This window comes from Zonotrichia albicollis, chromosome 24 (assembly GCF_047830755.1).
Source record: "Zonotrichia albicollis isolate bZonAlb1 chromosome 24, bZonAlb1.hap1, whole genome shotgun sequence".
Lineage (NCBI taxonomy): Eukaryota > Metazoa > Chordata > Aves > Passeriformes > Passerellidae > Zonotrichia > Zonotrichia albicollis.
The window spans coordinates 1-18,264 of record NC_133842.1 but is presented as its reverse complement, the minus strand read 5'-3'; the positions used below and the strand labels follow the sequence as shown (position 1 = coordinate 18,264).

The following is an 18,264-nucleotide window of genomic DNA, read 5'->3' as shown; positions in this document are numbered from 1 at the left end:
TAAAAATGAAAAAAAAAAAACCACAACGGAGGTGGAGCCTTTATTGGGGGAGGGGCGACAGCACGGCCACGCCCCCCTGAACCGTGATTGACAGACAGATCCCGCCCCCCCCATTCCCCCCTTTGGAACGGCTCAGAACTGACCCCCGCCCCCCAGAACCGACCCCGCCCCCAGACCTGACCCCGCCCCCCAGACCTGACCCCGCCCTTCAGACCTGACCCCCGCCCCTTTGGGGGCTGACCCCTGACAATGGGGGAGGGGCTGACCCACGTGGGGGTGGGGTTAAACCCTTGTAGGGGGAGGGGCTGAGCCCTTTGTGGGAGGGGCCAATGCCTCTGGGGGAGGAGCTAACGCCTGTGGGTGGGGGCGGGGCCACAGCCCATGGGGGGCGGGGCTCACTGGGGGCGTGGTCAGCCCCAGCAGAGCTCCCTGTCCTCTTCCCCCATTAGCAGCAATGGAGGGGAGGAGTCAGCCAATGGGGGCGGGGTCAGCACTGAGGGGGTGGGATCACACCCCATGGGGGGCGTGGTCAGAGTGTGGGGGGCGTGGTCAGCCCCAGATGATCTCCCTGTCCCCCCTCCCCCACGGGCAGCAATGGAGAGATGGGTGATGTCAATGGATGGGGAGGCGTGGTCAGCTCCATGGGGGGCGTGGTCAGGCTCTGTGGGCGTGGTCAGCCCCAGCTGATCTCCCTGTCCCCCTCCCCCATGGGCAGCACCTTGGCCACCACCCCGGTGCCGATGGTCCGGGCGCCGTCGCGGAGGGTGAAGCGCTGGCCCTGCTCCAGCACCATGGGCTGGCGGAGCAGCATGGTCAGCGTGGCGTCCTCGCCGGGCATCACCAGCTCCTGTGGGGCACAGACCCATAGATTGTGTTAGATCAGCCCCATAGATCCCGTGGATTGTGTTAGATCAGCCCTATAGACCCCATAGATCCCCTAACGCTGGCCCTGCTCCAGCACCATGGGCTGGCGCAATAACATGGTCAGCGTGGCGTCCTCACCGGGCATCACCAGCTCCTGAGAGAGAGAAATGTGTGGGGTGAGACCCACAGATCCTGCCAGACCCATAGATTGTGTTAGATCAGCCCCATAGACCCCATAGATCCCCTAACGCTGGCCCTGCTCCAGCACCATGGGCTGCCTCAATAGCATGGTCAGTGTGGCGTCCTCGCCCGGCATCACCAGCTCCTGAAAGAGAGAAATGTGTGGGGTGAGACCCACAGATCCTGCCAGACCCATAGATTGTGTTAGATCAGCCCCATAGACCCCATAGATCCCCTAACGCTGGCCCTGCTCCAGCACCATGGGCTGCCTCAATAGCATGGTCAGTGTGGCGTCCTCGCCCGGCATCACCAGCTCCTGAAAGAGAGAAATGTGTGGGGTGAGACCCACAGATCCTGCCAGACCCATGGATTGTGTTAGATCAGCCCTATAGATCCTATAAACCCCATAGACCCCATAGATCCCCTAACGCTGGCCCTGCTCCAGCACCATGGGCTGGCGCAATAGCATGGTCAGGGCAGCGTCCTCGCCCGGCATCACCAGCTCCTGTGGGGCACAGACCCATAGATCAGACCCATAGATCCCATAGATTGCGTTAGATCAGCCCTATAGACCCCATAGATTGTGTTAGATCAGCCCCATACACCCCATACACCCCATAGATCCCCCCTGCTCCAGCACCATGGGCTGCCCCAATAACAGGGTCAGGGTGGTGTCTTCTCCTGGCATCAGCAGCTCCTGTGGGGCAGAAATGTGTGGGGTGAGACCCACAGATCCTATAAAAGTGTGGGGTGAGACCCATAGATCCTATAAATCCTCTGGGATTTGCCCTATAGACTCCACAGCCGTGTCCTTGCCCAGCATCACCAAGTCCTGGAGGGAAAAGAAGTGTGGGGTGAGACCCACAGATCCTGTTAGAGTGACCCTACAGACCCCACAGAACCCCCTGCCCCACAGCCGCGTCTTTGCCCGGCATCACCAGATCCTAAAATGGGGGAAAAATGTGTGGGGTGAGACCCACAGATCCAGTTAAACCGACCCTACAGACCCCACAGATCCCCCCTGCCCCACAGCCACGTCTTTGCCCGGCATCGCAAGATCCTGTGGGGCAGAAATGTTTGGGGTGAGACCTAGAGATCCTGCCCAGCCCCACAGATCCCTCCCTGCCCCATAGATCACCCCACAGATCCTCTCACCTTGCCGGGGGGCAGCAGGACCCTGCAGGCGATGTCCCAGGTGTGTGATGGGACCCACAGACCCCACAACCACCCACAAACCCCACAGATCCCCCCAGCCCCACAGATCCCCCCAGCCCCACAGATCCCTCCCAGCCCCACAGATCCCCCCAGCCCCACAGATCCCTCCCTGCCCCACAGATCCCCCCCAGCCCCACAGATCCCTCCTTGCCCCACAGATCCCCCCAGCCCCACAGAGCTGTCCCCACCTTGCCGGGGGGCAGCAGGACCCTGCAGGCGATGTCCCAGGTGTGCGAGAACATCACGGGCGCGTAGTGGGACACGAAGGGTTTGTGGCGCCCGCCCTCCTGCGGGGACAGCACGTACACCTGGGGGGCACGAAAGGGTTAACTCCCCACAGGCCTGTGCGGCTGCCCCACATCCCGCCCCATATAACCCAAATCCTGACACAAAAAACCCCAAACCTGCCCCAAAGTCTGCCCCAAATAACGCCCATCCTGCCCCCCAAAATCCTACCCTAAAATCTGCTATAAATCCTGCCCCAAAAAACCCCAAACCTGCCCCAAATTAATATCAATCCTGCCCCAAAATCCTGCCCCACACATGCCCCAAATCTTGCCCCTCATAACCCCAAACCTGCCCCAAATCCTGCCCCAAAATCTGTCATAAACCGTCACCCAAATAACCCCAATCCTACCCCAAAATGTGTTATAAATCCTACCCCAAATAACGCCCACCCTGTCCCAAAATCCTGCCCTAAAATCTGCTATAAATCCTGCCCCCAAAAACCCCAAACCTGCCCAAAAAAAACCCCAAATTTGCACCAAATCCTGCCCCAAATAACGCCCATCCTGCCCCCCAAAATCCTGCCCTAAAATCTGCTATAAATCCTGCCCCATGTAACCCCAATCCTGCCCCAAAATACCCCAATCTTACCCCAAATCCTGCTTTAAATCCTGCCCCACATAACCCAAATCCTGCCCTAAAACCCGCACACAAATCCTGCCCCACACCTGCCCCAAATCCTGCCCCACATAACCCCAAATCCTGCCCCATATCCACCCCCAAATAACCCCAAATCCTGCCCCACATAACCCAAAATTGTGCCCCAAATCCACCCCCAAATAGCCCCAAGTTCTGCCCCAAATCCACCCCTAAATAACCCCTAATCCCACTCCAAATAACCCCCATTTTGCCCCATATCCACCCCCAAATAGCCCCATATCCTGCCCCATATCCACCCCCAAATAACCCCAAATCCTGCCCCACATAACCCCAAATGCTGCCCTATATCCACCCCAAATAATCCCAAATTCACCCCTAAATAACCCCAAATTCTGCCCCAAATCAACCCCTAAATAGCCCCAAATCCTGCCCCAAATAACCCCAAATCCTGCCCCAAATAACCCCAAATTCTGCCCCATATTCAACCCCAAATAACCCCAAATCCAGCCCCATATCCACCCCCAAATAACCCCAAATCCTGCCCCATATCCACCCCCACATAACCCCATATCCAGCCCCATATCCAGCCCCCCACACCCCCCACGTGCGGGTGCCCACCTGCGCCTCCACCTTCTGCTGGGGCTGCAGCGTCCCCGGCTGGGCCACGACCATTCCCCGGCGCACGTCCTCCCTGCGCAGCCCCCGCAGGAGGGCACCAAGGTTATCGCCGGCTTCGGCCACCTCCAGGCTCTTGTGGAACATCTCAATGCCTGTCAAACACGGCATTTATGGGGTTAAATGTGGGATCTACGGGGTTAAATGTGGGCTCTATGGGGGCTATGGGGCGCACGTCCTCCCTGCGCAGCCCCCGGAGCAGGGCACCGAGGTTATCGCCTGCTTCAGCCACCTCCAGGCTCTTGTGGAACATCTCAATGCCTGAAATTTATATAAATTTATATCATTTACAGGGATTTATGGGGTTAAATGTGGGGTCTATGGGCTCTATGGGGCGCACGTCCTCCCTGCGCAGCCCCCGCAGCAGCGCCCCGAGGTTATCCCCTGCTTCAGCCACCTCCAGGCTCCTGTGGAACATCTCAATGCCTGAAATTTATATAAATTTATATCATTTATAGGGATTTATGGGGTTAAACCTGGCATTTATGGGGTTAAATGTGGGATCTATGGGGGCTATGGGGCACACGTCCTCCCTGCGCAGCCCCCGGAGCAGAGCCCCCAAATTATCCCCGGCTTCAGCCACCTCCAGGCTCTTGTGGAACATCTCAATGCCTGAAATTTATATAAATTTATATCATTTATAGGGATTTATGGGGTTAAATGTGGGATCTATGGGGCGCACGTCCTCCCTGCGCAGCCCCCGGAGCAGGGCACCGAGGTTATCGCCTGCTTCGGCCACCTCCAGGCTCTTGTGGAACATCTCAATGCCTGTGAAATGTGAAATTTATATAAATTTATATCATTTACAGTGATTTATGGGGTTAAATGTGGGCTCTATGGGGCGCACGTCCTCCCTGCGCAGCCCCCGCAGGAGAGCACCGAGATTGTCCCCGGCCTCGGCCACCTCTAGGCTCCTGTGGAACATCTCAATGCCTAAAATATAAAGTTTTATATAATTTATAGTGATTTATGGGGTTAAATGTAGGATCTATGGGGTTAAATGTGGGATCTATGGGGTAAAATGTGGGATCTATGGGGATCTATGGGGCAGGAGGGCCCCCAAATTGTCCCCGGCCACCTCCAGGCTCCTGTGGAACACCTCAATGCCTGTGAAATATTACATTTATAGCATTTTATGGGGTTAAATCTCTGATTTATGGGGTTAAATGTGAGATTTGTGGGGTTAAATGTGGGGTCTATGGGGTTAAATGGGGGATCTATGCGGTCAGTGGTCAGTCAGTGGTCACTCACCGGTCACTGTGGATTTCAGCTGCCGGCCATAGCCCAGCAGCTCCACCCCGATCAGTCATTGGTCACTCAGTGGTCACTCAATGGTCAGTGTGTGGTCAGTGGTCACTCAGCGCTCAGTGTGGTCACTCACAGGTCAGTGGTTAGTGTGGTCACTCAGTGGTCAGTGTGGTCACTCACCGGTCACTGTGGATTTCAGCTGCCGGCCATAGCCCAGCAGCTCCACCCCGGTCACTCAATGGTCAGTGTGTGATCAATGGTCACTCAGTGGTCAGTGTGTGGTCACTCGTGGTCACTCACCGGTCACTGTGGATTTCAGCTGCCGGCCGTAGCCCAGCAGCTCCACCCCGGTCACTCAATGGTCAGTGTGTGGTCAGTGGTCACTCAGTGGTCACTCACCGGTCACTGTGGATTTCAGCTGCCGGCCGTAGCCCAGCAGCTCCACCTCGTCGCCCTTCCGGAGAGTTCCGCGCTCCAGAGTGCCGGTGACCACCGTGCCACGCCCTGACAGGTGAGGGACAGGTGAGATAAACACAGCAGACACGCAGGTAAAGGGACAGGTGAGACACAGACAGGTGAGACACAGGTGAGACACAGGTGTGACACAGGTGAGACACAGGTGAGACACAGGTGAGACACAGGTGTGACACAGGTGTGACACAGGTGAGACACAGGTGAGACACAGGTGTGACACAGGTGAGACACAGGTGAGACACAGGTGAGACACAGGTGTGACACAGGTGTGACACAGGTGAGACACAGGTGAGACACAGGTGTGACACAGGTGTGACACAGGTGAGACACAGGTGAGACACAGGTGTGACACAGGTGAGACACAGGTGAGACACAGGTGAGACACAGGTGTGACACAGGTGAGACACAGGTGAGACACAGGTGAGACACAGGTGAGACACAGGTGAGACACAGGTGTGACACAGGTGTGACACAGAGGGGCACTTCCACACCCCAGAGTGCTGGTGACCACCGTGCCACGCCCTGGCAGGTAAAGGGACGGACAGGTGAGGGTTGGACAGGTGAGATGGGACAGGTGAGACAGGTAAGGGACAGGTGAGATAAACACAGGAGACACGCAGGTAAAGGGACAGGTGAGGGACAGACAGGTAATGGACAGACAGGTGAGATGGGACAGGTAGCAGACAGGTGAGCACCGTGCCACACCCTAACGGACAGGTGACACAGGTGTAACACATGTGTAACACATCTGATATAAACCCTGTATAGGAGCCATACAGGTGTGTCACAGGTGAGTCACAGGTGAGTCACAGGTATAATGTATGTTACATAAACACTACATAAGTGTGGTAAAGGTGCTGTACAGGTGTGTCACAGGTGTGCCACAGGTGTATTTACCTGTTATGGAGTGCACGGCCTCGATGGGCAGCAGGCAGGGACAGGCACACAGGTGTGACAGGTGTGACACAGGTGCGACAGGTGATGTATAAGGGCTATAAACGCGCTATAAAGGTGCTGTACAGGTGTGTACAGGTGTGTACAGGTGTGTACAGGTGTGTACAGGTGTGTCTCAGGTGTATTTACCTGGAATGGAGTGCACGGCCTCGATGGGCAGCAGGCAGGGCCGCTCCAGGTCCCGCGGGGGCTGCGGGATGTGCGAGTCCACGGCCTCGAGCAGCTTCAGCACCGAATTTAAACCCAGCTCGGGGTCACGGTCCTGCACAGGTGGGACAGGTGAGGGACAGGTGGGACAGGTGAGGGACAGGTGGGACAGGTGAGGGACAGGTGAGACAGGTGAGGGACAGGTAAGGGACAGGTGAGGGACAGGTGAGGACACACAGGTAACCCAGGCGTTTACTGAGCTGATCGTTATTGATCAGTTATTGATCCCTGGCTGTTCCCATTGGTTCCTATGGGTTCCCATGACCCCTCAGGTGTGCCCAGGTGTGCCCAGGTGTGCCCAGGTGTGCCCAGGTGTGCCCAGGTGTGCCCAGGTATTACCTGTAACGCGCACAGAGCCGACCCCACCACAATGGGCGTTTGGCGCATTGATCTCTATCAATCCCCATTGATCACTATCAATCCCCATTGGTCTGTAACTGTTGCCATGGGTGCCCAGGTGTGCCCAGGTGTGCCCAGGTGTGCTCAGGTGTGCCCAGGTGTACCTGCAGCACACACAGCGCCGACCCCACCACCACGGGCGTTTGGCGCATTGATCTCCATCAATCCCCATTGATCACTATCAATCCCCATTGGTCTGTAACTGTGCCCAGGTGTGCCCAGGTGTGCCCAGGTGTACCCAGGTGTGCCCAGATGTTCCCAGGTGTACCCAGGTGTGCCCAGGTGTGCCCAGCTTTACCTGCAGCGCGCACAGCGCCGACCCCACCACCACGGGCGTTTGGCGCATTGATCTCCATTGATCATTATTGATCAGTATTGATGTTTAGCTGTTCCCAAGGGTTCCCAAGGGTTCCCAGGTGTGCCCAGGTGTGCCCAGGTGTGCCCAGCTTTACCTGCAGCGCGCACAGCGCCGACCCCACCACCACGGGCGTTTTCTCTCCGTCGAAGCCGAACTCGCTGAGCAGCTCCCGCACCTCGAGCTCCACCAGGGGCAGCAGCTCCGGGTCCGGCACCGCGTCCGCCTTGTTCAGGTAAACCACGACGTGGCGCACGCCCACCTGCGCAGGTGAGGGACAGGTGAGACACCGGGGATACACCTGAACACACCTGTAATCTAACCTAACCCAGCACCACGTCCGCCTTGTTCAGGTAAACCACGACGTGGCGCACGCCCACCTGGGCAGGTGAGACCCAGGTGAGGCCACGCCCCCTTCCACCACGGCAAATGCAGCCAATGGGAGGCAGTGGAGCTGCTCTGGCCACGCCCCTTTACCTGTGCGGCTGCACCAATGTCACCTGTCTGGGCAGCACTAGGTACGGTGTCTCACCTGTTTGGCCTCGCGCCTGTCACACCTGGCCACGCCCATTTCTCGCCTGGCCACGCCCATTTCTCACCTGGCCACGCCCCCTTTACCTGTCTGGCCAATAGCAGGTGCTCCCGGGTCTGCGGCATCTGCTGTGTCTGACCTGCCTCACACATAACCACGCCCCCTGTACCTAGCCCCGCCCCCTGCACCTGGCCACGCCCATTTCCCATCTGGCCACGCCCCCTTTACCTGTCTGGCCAATAGCAGGTGCTCCCGGGTCTGCGGCGTCTGCTGTGTCTGACCTGCCTCACACATAACCACGCCCCCTGTGCCTGGCCCCGCCCCCTGCCCCTGGCCACGCCCCCTTTACCTGTCTGGCCAATAGCAGGTGCTCCCGGGTCTGCGGCATCTGCCCGTCGGTCGCGGCCACCACGAGGATGACGCCGTCCAGGGGGGCGGTGCCCGTGATCATGTTCTGGGGGCAGAAACGGCGATTTCGGGTCATTCGGGGAAACCGGGAAATTCTGGGGATTTTTGGGATTTTTTGGGGATTTTTTAGGGAATTTTTGGATTTTGTTGGGAATTTTTTCTGGAAATTTTGGGGATTTTTTGAGGAACTTTGGGGATTTTTTATGGAAATTTTGAGGATTTGTTTTGGAATTTTGGGGATTTTTACTCTGGAATTTTTTGGGATTTTTTTTGGAATTTCGGGGAAATGTTTTTTTTAAACTTTGGGGTTTTTTTTTAATTTTGGAGGATTTTTTTCTGGAGTTTCCGGGGGAAATCTTGGGGGTTCTTTGGGGAATTTTTCTGGAATTTTTGGGAGATTTTTTTGGAAATTTTTTTGGGCAAAAAATTTCGATTTTCCCCCAAAACCCCCGTTTTTCCTAAGAAAACCCCATTTTTCCCAAAACCCCATGTTTCCCCAAAACCTCAGATTTTTGGGGAAAAATTGGGCCTTTTTTCCCCCAGAATTTAGGGCGATTCTGTGTGAAACTGAGGATTTTTTGAGTGAATTTGGGAGATTTTTGGCTCCCCCTGCAGTTCCCGCAGCCACCACCGGGTGGCGCCACCCCCACAGTTCATTTTCCCACGGGATTTTTTTTTCCCAAAACTCGAATTTTTACCCCAAAACCTCGGGGTTTTTTTGTGGAACCCTCACCTTGACGTAACCCACGTGCCCCGGGCAGCCGGTGTGGGCGCAGCGCCGTTTGGGGGCGCTGTACTCCCCGATTTTCCCCCCAAAAACGCCGTTTTTTTCCCAAAATCCCCGTTTTTCGGCCCAAAAACTCGGGGTTTTTTTGGGGAAGCCTCACCTTGACGTAGTCAGCGTGCCCCGGGCAGTCGGTGTGGGCGTAGTGGCGTTTGGGGGTGCTGTACTCCACGTGGGCAGCGTTGATGGTGATGCCCCGCGCCTTCTCCTCGGGGGCGCTGTCAATCTCCTCGTAGGGGCGGAACTGGGCCCCGCCCCCCGCGGATAACACTGGGGGGAGGGGTCCCAAAAAATCATTAATTAACCCCAAAATGTCAGTGATCCCCCCGAACCCAAAAACCCCGAACTTCACACCAAAAATTCTGAAATTCGCACCAAAAATCCCGAAATTTGCACCAAAATCTAGCTCAGATCCGGCCCCGCCCCCCACTGATAACACTGAGGGGGAGGGGTCCCAAAAAATTATCAATGACACCCCACAATTATTAATGATTTCCCCTCAAACCACCTTTGAAATCTACAGAACCCCCTGAACCCAAAATCCCTGGAATTCACCCCAAAATTCACCCCAAAATCCCAGAATTTACCCCCAAAATTTACCCCAAAGCCCCCAGGATTCACCTCAGAAATCACCCCAAAACCTACAAATTTACCCCAAAATGCCCAATGTTTACCCCAAAAACCTCAAAATTCACCCTAAAATTTACCCCAAAACTTCCAGAATTTACCCCCAAAATTCACCCCAAAAACCCCCGGAACTCACCCTAAAAACCCCAAAATTTGCCCCAAAAACCCAGCTCAGATCCAGCCCCGCCCCCCGCTGATAACACTGGGGGAGGGACCCCGAAAATTAATTAATTCAGGCTCCCCTTTGGTGATAGCAGCACTCAGGGCGATCTTGCAATGTTTAACCCCGTTTTCTGTATTTCAAATAAATTTTTACCCCAGTTTTCCCCGGTTTTGGCTATTTTAACCCCGTTTTTTCCCAATTTCTCCGTTTTTTACCCCGTTTTGGATTTACCTTTGGTGATGGCAGCAGTCAGGGTGGTTTTCCCGTGGTCCACGTGCCCGATGGTGCCCACGTTCAGGTGGGGTTTGTCCCTCACGAAGGCGACCTTGGCCTTGGGGGGGGCCTGGGGACCCAAAAACGCCGAAAATGAACCCAAAAAAATCCCCACGGAAAAACCCCAAAATCCTCCCCAAATATCCCCAAAAAAAGCGGGAAAAAAATCCCAAAAAATCCCTGATATTCCCCCAAAAACTCCCCAAAAAATCCCAAATTGGGGAGGAGTCAGGGGACCCAAAACCACCAAAAATAAGTCCAAAGCAAACCCCACAAAAAACCCCAAAATCTCCCCAAAAAAACCCCAGAAAAAAACTTGCCAAAAATTCCTGAAATTCCCCCCAAAAAAGCCACTAAAAACCCCAAAATTGGGGAGGGATCAGGGGACACAAAAATACCAAAAATAAACCCAAAAAACCCCACAAAAAAACCCAAAATCTCACAAAAAAACTCCAGGAAAAACTTGCCAAAAAATCCCTGAAATTCCCCCCAAAATATCCCAAAAATACCCCAAAAAAACCCCAAATTGGGGAGGGGCCAGGGGGCACAAAACCACTGAAAATAACCCCAAAAAAACAACCAGAAAACCCTCACAATAAACCCCCAAAAAGTCCCCAAAATACCCCTGAAATTCCCCTAAAAAACCCCCAAAATCCCCCAAGAAAAACCTTGAAATCCCCCCCAAAAATTCCCAAAAAACTTGCAAAATCTCCCCAAAAAATCTCCCCAAACGCCTCAAAACAAACCCCCGAAAAACCCAAAAATAAAGCCCGAAAAACCTCAAAACTCCCCCCAAAAATCAACAGAAACCGCCCAAAAAAACCCGCGAGCAGGAAACGCAAAACCGACCCCAAAATCGGCCTAAACCTGGTTAAAAGTGGATCAAAAAAAACCTAAAATTCCCTCAAAATGACTCAAAATTGTCTCAAAATCCCCCCAAATCCCCGCTCACCGTGCTCAGGACCCGGAGCCCTCGGCCGCGAACACCTGCAGAAAGGGATGAATGAAATAAAACTGAGAATTTTGGGGCGAATTTCAGCGATTTTCGGCAATTCCGGGCCCATTCTGGGGCCAATTGACGCGATTTTGGGGTGACCCTGCCGGCCCCGCCCCCCCGTGACCTTCACCCCCAAATCCCCCTCCCCCCCCCACCCCCTCCCCCAGCCCCTCCCCGCCCCCATCCCGCCCGAATTTTCCCCCAAAAAGCCCCAAAATCGCCGAAATTCGCCCCAAATTCCGCCGCACCCGCGAGGGCCCCGCGCAGCAGCAGCGCCGCGCACGCCGCCATCTTGCTCCGCCGCGCCGGAAGTGCCCCTGAGGCAGCTTCCGGCCCCGCCTCCCGCCCGGCTTTCCCGCGCGCCGCTCTGGCCGCCCCGGCGGACTCAACTCGGTGGTCCTGGAGGACTCTGTGTGGGGGGTGGCAAAAAAAAAGCCCCGGGAGCCCCAAAATGGCCGGAAATCGCCCCAAAATGACTCCGCTGCCCCAGCAGGGCATGGCGAGGATTTCTCTGCCTCCTCAAACCCCAAAATGCCCCAAATTCCCCCCAAGAGGCCCCTAATGCCGCCCCTCCCCCGCTTTTCTCAGTTCCTCCTATGACAGGAACTCTTACCCCCACAAAAAGCCCCAAAAACCCCAAAAATAAAATTTAAAAAAATCCAGACCAGCCAAAATAACGAACTCCCCCGCAAATTCCCTATAATAATAATAAATAAAAAAATATCCACCCAAAATCCCCCCAAAATCTCCCAAAATTCCCCCAACTCTCCCCAAAATTTACCAAACCCCCCAAATCCCCTTCAAAATCACCCTAAATCCCTCAAAGCCCGTAAAAATCCCCAAATCTCCCCAAAAATTCACCCAAAATCCCCCCCCAAATTCCCACTAATCCCCTCAAAACCTCCCCAAAATTTCCCAAAATCACCCTAAACCCTCTCAAAATTCCCCAAATTCCCCAAATCTTCCCAATTTCCCTCCAAAATTCCCAGAAAAATCCCCAAATCTCCATTAATATTTCCCCAAAATCTCCTTAAATCTGCCCAAAATCTCCTAAAATCACCAAAATTCCCCTAAACGCCCTCAAAATCCCCCCAAAAATCCCCCAAATCCCCCCAAAAAATGCGCCCCAAAATCCCCCCAAACAATCCCCCAAATTTCCCAAAATTTCCCCCCAAAATTCCGAAAATTTCCCCCCAAAATTCCGAAAATTTCCCCAAATCTCCCCAAAATTTTGGGGTATTTTTTGGGGGGGTAGGGGGTGGGGCGGCCCCGTCACGCTCCGAGGGGTTCCCACGGGAGATGACGTCACACCCCCTCAGGGGTGGGGGGAGGGGCGGCCCCGTCACGCTCGGGGGGTTCCCCCCGGCGGAGATGACGTCACGCGGGGGGGGTCGGTGTGTGACGTCACGGCGATGCGCGCGCTCTGGGGGGTCCTGGCGGCGCTCGCGGCCGTGGGGGAGGGGCGGGGGGCCGGGGGGGGTGGGGGAGGGGCGGCCGCGACCCCCGGAGCGCGGGAAAACGGCAGCGAGTGGGGAGGGGGAGGGGCGGCGCTGCTGCCCCGCCCCCCGCCGGGAGGTGAGGGGGGGGCGAGAATTTGGGGGAAATCCGGGAAATTTGGGGTTTTTTTGGGGGGGAGGAAATTTGGGATTTTTGGGGGGGCTTTGGAATTTTTTGGGGATTTTTTGGGTGGGTTTTGGGAATTTGGGGGGGGCTCTGGTATTTTTGGGGGGATTTTTTGATTTTTTCGAATTTTTGGGGATTTTTGGGTGGGTTTTGGGGTGTTTTGAGGAGTTCGGTATTTTTGGGGGGATTTGGGGATTTTTTGACAATTTTTGTGAGGATTTTGGGGGAAAATTCGTAATTTTGGGAGATTTCTTTGGGTGGGAGAAAATTTGTAATTTTCAGAAAATTTTGGGAGGGTTTTGGGATTTTTTGGGGATTTTTGGGGGGGTTTTGGGGGGTTTGGTATTTCTGGGGGGCATTGGGGATTTTTTTGCAATTTTTGGGGAATTTTTTGGGGGGTTTGGGGATTTTGTGGGTTTTTGAGGGGCTTTGGTATTTTTCGGGAGATTTGGGGATTTTTTGGCAATTTAGGGGGGGATTTTTTGGGTGGATTTTGGGGCAGCAGATTTGGGGTGTTAATGGCGGAATTTGGGGTTTATTTTTGTGGATATTTTGGGGGATAAGGGTGAGAATTTGGGGAGTTTTGGGCCGTGGATTTTGGGCCGGTTCCGGGTGAGATTTTGGGGATTTTTTTGGGCCATTTTCAGGTTTCGGGGGCTTTTTTTGGGGGACATTTTGTGGGATTTTGGGTGGATTTTGGGGCCTTTAGTGTGGGATTTGGGGTTCAGTTTTGGGGGAATTTTGGGGATTTTTCGGGCGGAATTTGGCTGCGTTTTTGGCGGGAGGTTTTGGGTCAGTTCCGGGTGAGGTTTTGGGGGTTTTTTGGGTGGGTTTTGGGGAGGACTTTGGGATATTTTGGGGGGTATTTAGAGTGATTTTTGGGTGGGATTTGGTGGATTTTGGGGGGGATTTTAGGGTATTTTGTGGTTTTTTTTTTTCCTGGATTTTTTTTTTCTGGGGGAGGGGCGGGGTCCAGCGGTGCCCCGCCCCCTGCCCGCGCTGACCCTGCCCCTTCCCCCAGGCCCGTGGGGGTCCCTGGGGGGGTCCCTGGGGGTTTTGGCCGCTGCTTACCTGGGGCTGGGCGGGGCCGTCCTGGTGGGGCTGCACCTGCGGCACCGAGGTGAGACCCCAAATTTGGGGGGGGGGGGGACACAAAATTTGGGGGGCGGGGTCTGAATTTGGGGGGTTTGGGGTCTCAATTTGGGGGGTGGGAGCCGAATTTGGGTGATAGGATTGAAATTTGGGGGGGCTGATCCGGATTTCGGGGCCGAGAACCCAAATTCGGGGAAGTGGGACCCAAATTTCGGGGGGTGGGGCCCGAATTTGGGGGGGTGGGAGCCGAATTTGGGGGTTTGGGGTCTGGTTTTGGATGATAGGATTTAAATTTGGGGGGGTCGGGGCCGGAATTTGTGGGGCTGGGGTCTGAATTTGGGGGCTGAGAAGCCAAATTTGGGGGTTGGGGTCCGAATTTGAGAGGTTTGGGAATTTGGAGCCAAAATTGGGGCCTGGGAATGAAAATTTGGGGACTAGAACTCAAAATTTGGGGACTGGAAAAGAAAATTTGGGGATTTGCTGCCAAAATTTGGGGCTGGAACCAAAATTTGGGGGCTAGGAGTGAAAGTTTGGGGGTGGGAACCAAAATCTGGGGGATTTGTAGCCAAAATTTGGGGTTTGGACCCAAAATTTAGGGTCTGGGATTCAAATCTGGGGATTTGCACCCAAAATTCGGGGGTGGGGGCAGCACTGGGGGGGGGGGGGGGGGCGTTCAGGACCCGAATTTTTGGGATTTCAGCCCCAAAATCGGGGGTGGGGTCCCGAAATTTGGGGATTTGGGGGTCCCGGCCCCCGTTTTTTGGGGGGGTGGGGCAAGCCCAGCCCCTCCCCCCCCCCAATTTCCCCTCCCCCCCCCAGCCCTGCGGAACCGGAAGCGCCGAAGGGTCCGGAGGGAGGCGGCGCGGAGGTGGGGGCGGGGCCAAAGGGGTGGGGGCGGGGCTCTGTGGGATGGGGCGGGGCTATGAGCGGCAGGGGGGCGGGGTTATTTAGGGATAAGGGGGCGGAGTTATTTTTGGGGGCGGGGTCAGTGGGGGTGGGGGAGGGGGTCGGGGGGGTTGTGGGGGAGGGGCAGCCTCGAGACCCCTCCCCCATCTCTCCCCTCCCCCCCCCCCCAGGTTTTTTCGGGTGTCGCCCCCGGAGCCCCAAAATCCCTATGGGAACATCACTGGTGAGTGACCCAAAATAACTCGAAATTAACCCAAAAATAACCCCAAAATATCACCCAAAATGACCCAAAATTAACCCAATAAATAACCCAAAATAACCCCTCAAAATCACCCAAAAATTAACCCAAAATAACCTGAAATTAACCCAAAAACCCCCAAATTTTTGTTTCCCTATTACCCCCTCCAGGCCCCGCCCCCCCCGCGCCCCAGCCCCGCCCCCCGGCTGATGACGTCGATGGTGATGAGGAGGAGGAGGGGGACGAAGGCTACGAGGAGCCGGACAATGGTTAGAGGGGGTGGGGCCGGGGGAGGGGGCGGGGCCTGGAGTGAATGGGGAGGGGCCTGTGGTGGGTGATGGAGGGGCTTGATGTGGGTGGGGGCGGGTCCTGCTTGGGGGGCGTGGCCTTGGGAGGCCCCTCCCCTCAGGCTGACTCCTCCCCCTCCCCCTCCCCCTTTGCCCCTCCCCCTTCCATAGGGAGCTACGAGAACGCGCCAGCCCTGATGGGGGGAGGGGCAGGTAACGGATGGAGGGGCGGGGATAGAAATGGGTGGGGGAGGGGCAAGACAAATGGGGGAGGGGCTTGGAGGGGGAGGGGCGGGTAAAAGAGCAGGGGAGGGGCAGAAAACCGGGTGGAGAAATGGTGGGGGGAGGGGCTTGGTTAATGGTGGGGGCGGGGCCTATGCGCTTTGTCCCGCCCCCATTGTCTCTGACGCCCCTCCCCCCCATTGCAGGGGGCCCGTATGAGGCGATGGCGGCGGCCATGATGGCGGGGGCGGGGCTGGGGGCGGAGCCGCCCTGGAGGGGGAGGGGCAATGACGATGGTGAGCGAGGGGAGGGGCCAAAACAGGGGGTGGGGCAAAACTTATGGGGGGAGGGGCTAAATTGGGTGGGGCATATTGAGGTGGGGAGGGGCAAAGATGGGAGAGGGAGGGGCTTATTGCAGTGGGAGGGGCTGATTGGGGATGGGTAAAATTGGGAGGGGCCAAAGTGATAGGGGAGGGGCTTAATGAGGAGGGGAGGGGCCAAAATGGGGTTGGGGAGGGGCTAATTTGAGTGGGGGAGGAGCTAAATGGGGTGGGAGGGACAAATTGGGGTGGGGCCTATTAAGGTGGGAGGAGCTAAATAGTATGGGGGGAGGGGCCTATTGAGATGGGAGGGGGCAAATGGGGTGGGGGATGGGCGATTTGTGATGGGGGAGGGGGCTCCGCAGTGACCCCGCCCCTTCCTCCGCAGACTCCGCCTCCTATGAGAACATGGAGGGCCCGCTGGGGTGAGCCCCGCCCACACCTCCTTGTGGCCCCGCCCCCATTCCTTTGTGGCTCCTCCCCCACTCGCTTTTTTGCCCCCTCCCCCTCTCACAAAAACCAACGGAATAAAAACGAATTTGGGTTTTTTTGTACAAAACGGGGAATTGCGTCAAACTGGGGGGGACCAAACGGGGAGAACGGGGGGGGGGCTCAGGTGAGCTCAGGTACAGCCCAGGTGAACCCAGGTGTGCCCAGGTGAGCTCAGGTGAGCTCAGGTGAACCCAGGTGTGTCCAGGTGAGCCCAGGTGAGCTCAGGTACAGCCCAGGTGAACCCAGGTGAGCCCAGGTGAGCTCAGGTACAGCCCAGGTGAACCCAGGTGAGCCCAGGTAAAGCTCACAGAGAATGCCCGGTAGCCCAGGTGAGCACAAATGAGCCCAGGTTATAATAATCAGGTGAGCCTCAGGTACAGTCCATGTGAGCCCAGGTGTGTCCAGGTGAGCTCAGGTGAAGCTCAATGAGAACACTCTGTAGCCCAGGTGAAGACCTGGCAGCTCAGATCTCAGGTGAGCCCAGGTGAGCTCAGATGAGGTTCAGGTGATCTCAGGTGAGCGCAGGTGAGCTCAGGTGAGCTCAGGTGAAGCTCAGATGAGGTTCAGGTGATCTCAGGTGAGCCCAGGTGATCGCAGGTGAGCTCAGGTGAAGCTCAGTGAGAACGCCCGGTAGCCCAGGTTGGTGAAGACGTCGATCTTGGGGCTGTTCCCGGCCACCGTCAGCACCTGCGGGAGGGGCGGGGTCAGGACACGCCCACCCTTGGCCACGCCCAGGTGTGCTCACCTGGTGCTCAGGTGATCTCGGGGGCAGGCAGAGGCTGAGGTGGGTTATGGGGTGTGCTCAGGTGTATCCCACGTGTGCCCAGGTGTACCGAGATGTATCCCAGGTGTGTCACAGGTGTGTTCCAGGTGTGCCCAGGTGTGTTTACCTGTACCCAGATGTGTTTACCTGGTGCCCAGGTGTGCCCAGGTGTGCTTACCTGTGCCCAGGTGTGTTTACCTGTACCCAGGTGTGCCCAGGTGTATTTACCTGTACCCAGATGTGTTTACCTGTACCTAGATGTGTTTACCTGTGCCCAGGTGTGCCCAGGTGTGTTTACCTGTGCCCAGGTGTGTTTACCTGGTGCTCAGGTGTGCCCAGGTGTGCCCAGGTGCGTTTACCTGTACCCAGGTGTGCCCAGGTGTGCCCAGGTGTGTTTACCTGGTGCTCAGGTGAGCGGGGGTGCAGGCAGAGGCTGCGGAGGGCGGGGGGCGACACCGGGACCCTCCCCCGCACGTCCCCGCTCAGCTGCAGCAGGTGAAGGGCGGGGCCGACGCCCCCGGACAGCACCTGGGCAGGAGAGACCGGGTTATACTGGGATATACTGGGAGGGACTGGGATGGAATGGGTTATACTGGGTTATACTGCGATATACTGGGAGGGAATGGGTTATAGTGGGATATACCGGGAGGGAATGGGTTATAGTGGGATATACTGGGAGGGAATGGGTTATACTGGGATGGAATGGGTTATACTGGGTTATACTGGGATATACTGGGAGGGAATGGGTTATACTGGGTTATACTGCGATATACTGGGAGGGAATGGGTTATACTGGGATGGAATGGGATGGACTGGGATGGACTGGGATGGACTGGGATATACTGGGATGGACTGGGTTATACTGGGATATACTGGGTTATACTGAGATATACTGAGATGGATTGGGATGAACTGGGACGGAATGGGTTGTACTGGTTTATATGGGGATATACTGGGTTATACTGGGATGGACTGGGAAAGACTGGTTTGTAGTGGGAGTTACTGGGTTATACTGGGATGTACTGGGATGGAGTGGGATGTACTGGGTTACACTGGGATGAACTGGGAGGGCGCTGCAGTT

General features: G+C 56.0%; 3 protein-coding genes across 8 annotated transcripts; 1 reads left to right on the top strand and 2 right to left on the bottom strand.

Moving 5' to 3' along the window:
* Positions 1-11,615, bottom strand: LOC141731672 (elongation factor Tu, mitochondrial-like). Of its 6 annotated transcripts, none has more exons than XM_074558090.1 (12): positions 11,489-11,615; positions 11,196-11,230; positions 10,202-10,313; positions 9,284-9,450; positions 8,338-8,442; positions 7,554-7,718; positions 6,625-6,757; positions 5,467-5,571; positions 3,763-3,914; positions 2,448-2,567; positions 1,142-1,189; positions 1-799 (listed from the first exon to the last, which is right to left on the bottom strand). In XM_074558090.1, the coding sequence occupies exons 1-12, from the start codon at positions 11,529-11,531 to the stop codon at positions 674-676; spliced, it is 1,311 nt and encodes a 436-aa protein (XP_074414191.1). In that variant the 5' UTR covers positions 11,532-11,615; the 3' UTR covers positions 1-673. The 6 variants fall into 6 exon arrangements, with proteins under 6 accessions (XP_074414191.1, XP_074414190.1, XP_074414189.1 ...); XM_074558089.1 differs by lacking the exon at positions 1,142-1,189 and having other exon boundaries at positions 1-534; positions 659-847; XM_074558088.1 differs by lacking the exon at positions 1,142-1,189 and having other exon boundaries at positions 1-847.
* Positions 11,616-12,573: 958 nt separating this feature from the next.
* LOC141731615 (uncharacterized) lies at positions 12,574-16,357 on the top strand. Its single transcript, XM_074558026.1, has 8 exons — positions 12,574-12,815; positions 13,885-13,983; positions 14,775-14,823; positions 15,032-15,084; positions 15,270-15,368; positions 15,558-15,599; positions 15,815-15,904; positions 16,317-16,357. The coding sequence occupies exons 1-8, from the start codon at positions 12,653-12,655 to the stop codon at positions 16,355-16,357; spliced, it is 636 nt and encodes a 211-aa protein (XP_074414127.1). The 5' UTR covers positions 12,574-12,652.
* A 99-nt stretch (positions 16,358-16,456) lies between these two features.
* Positions 16,457-17,755, bottom strand: LOC141731738 (THO complex subunit 6-like; the record flags this gene model as incomplete). Its single annotated transcript, XM_074558244.1, has 3 exons — positions 16,457-16,935; positions 16,988-17,107; positions 17,583-17,755. Coding segments are annotated over 2 exons (257 nt in total), but the record flags the coding sequence as incomplete, so codon positions are not given.
* Positions 17,756-18,264: the final 509 nt, after the last annotated feature.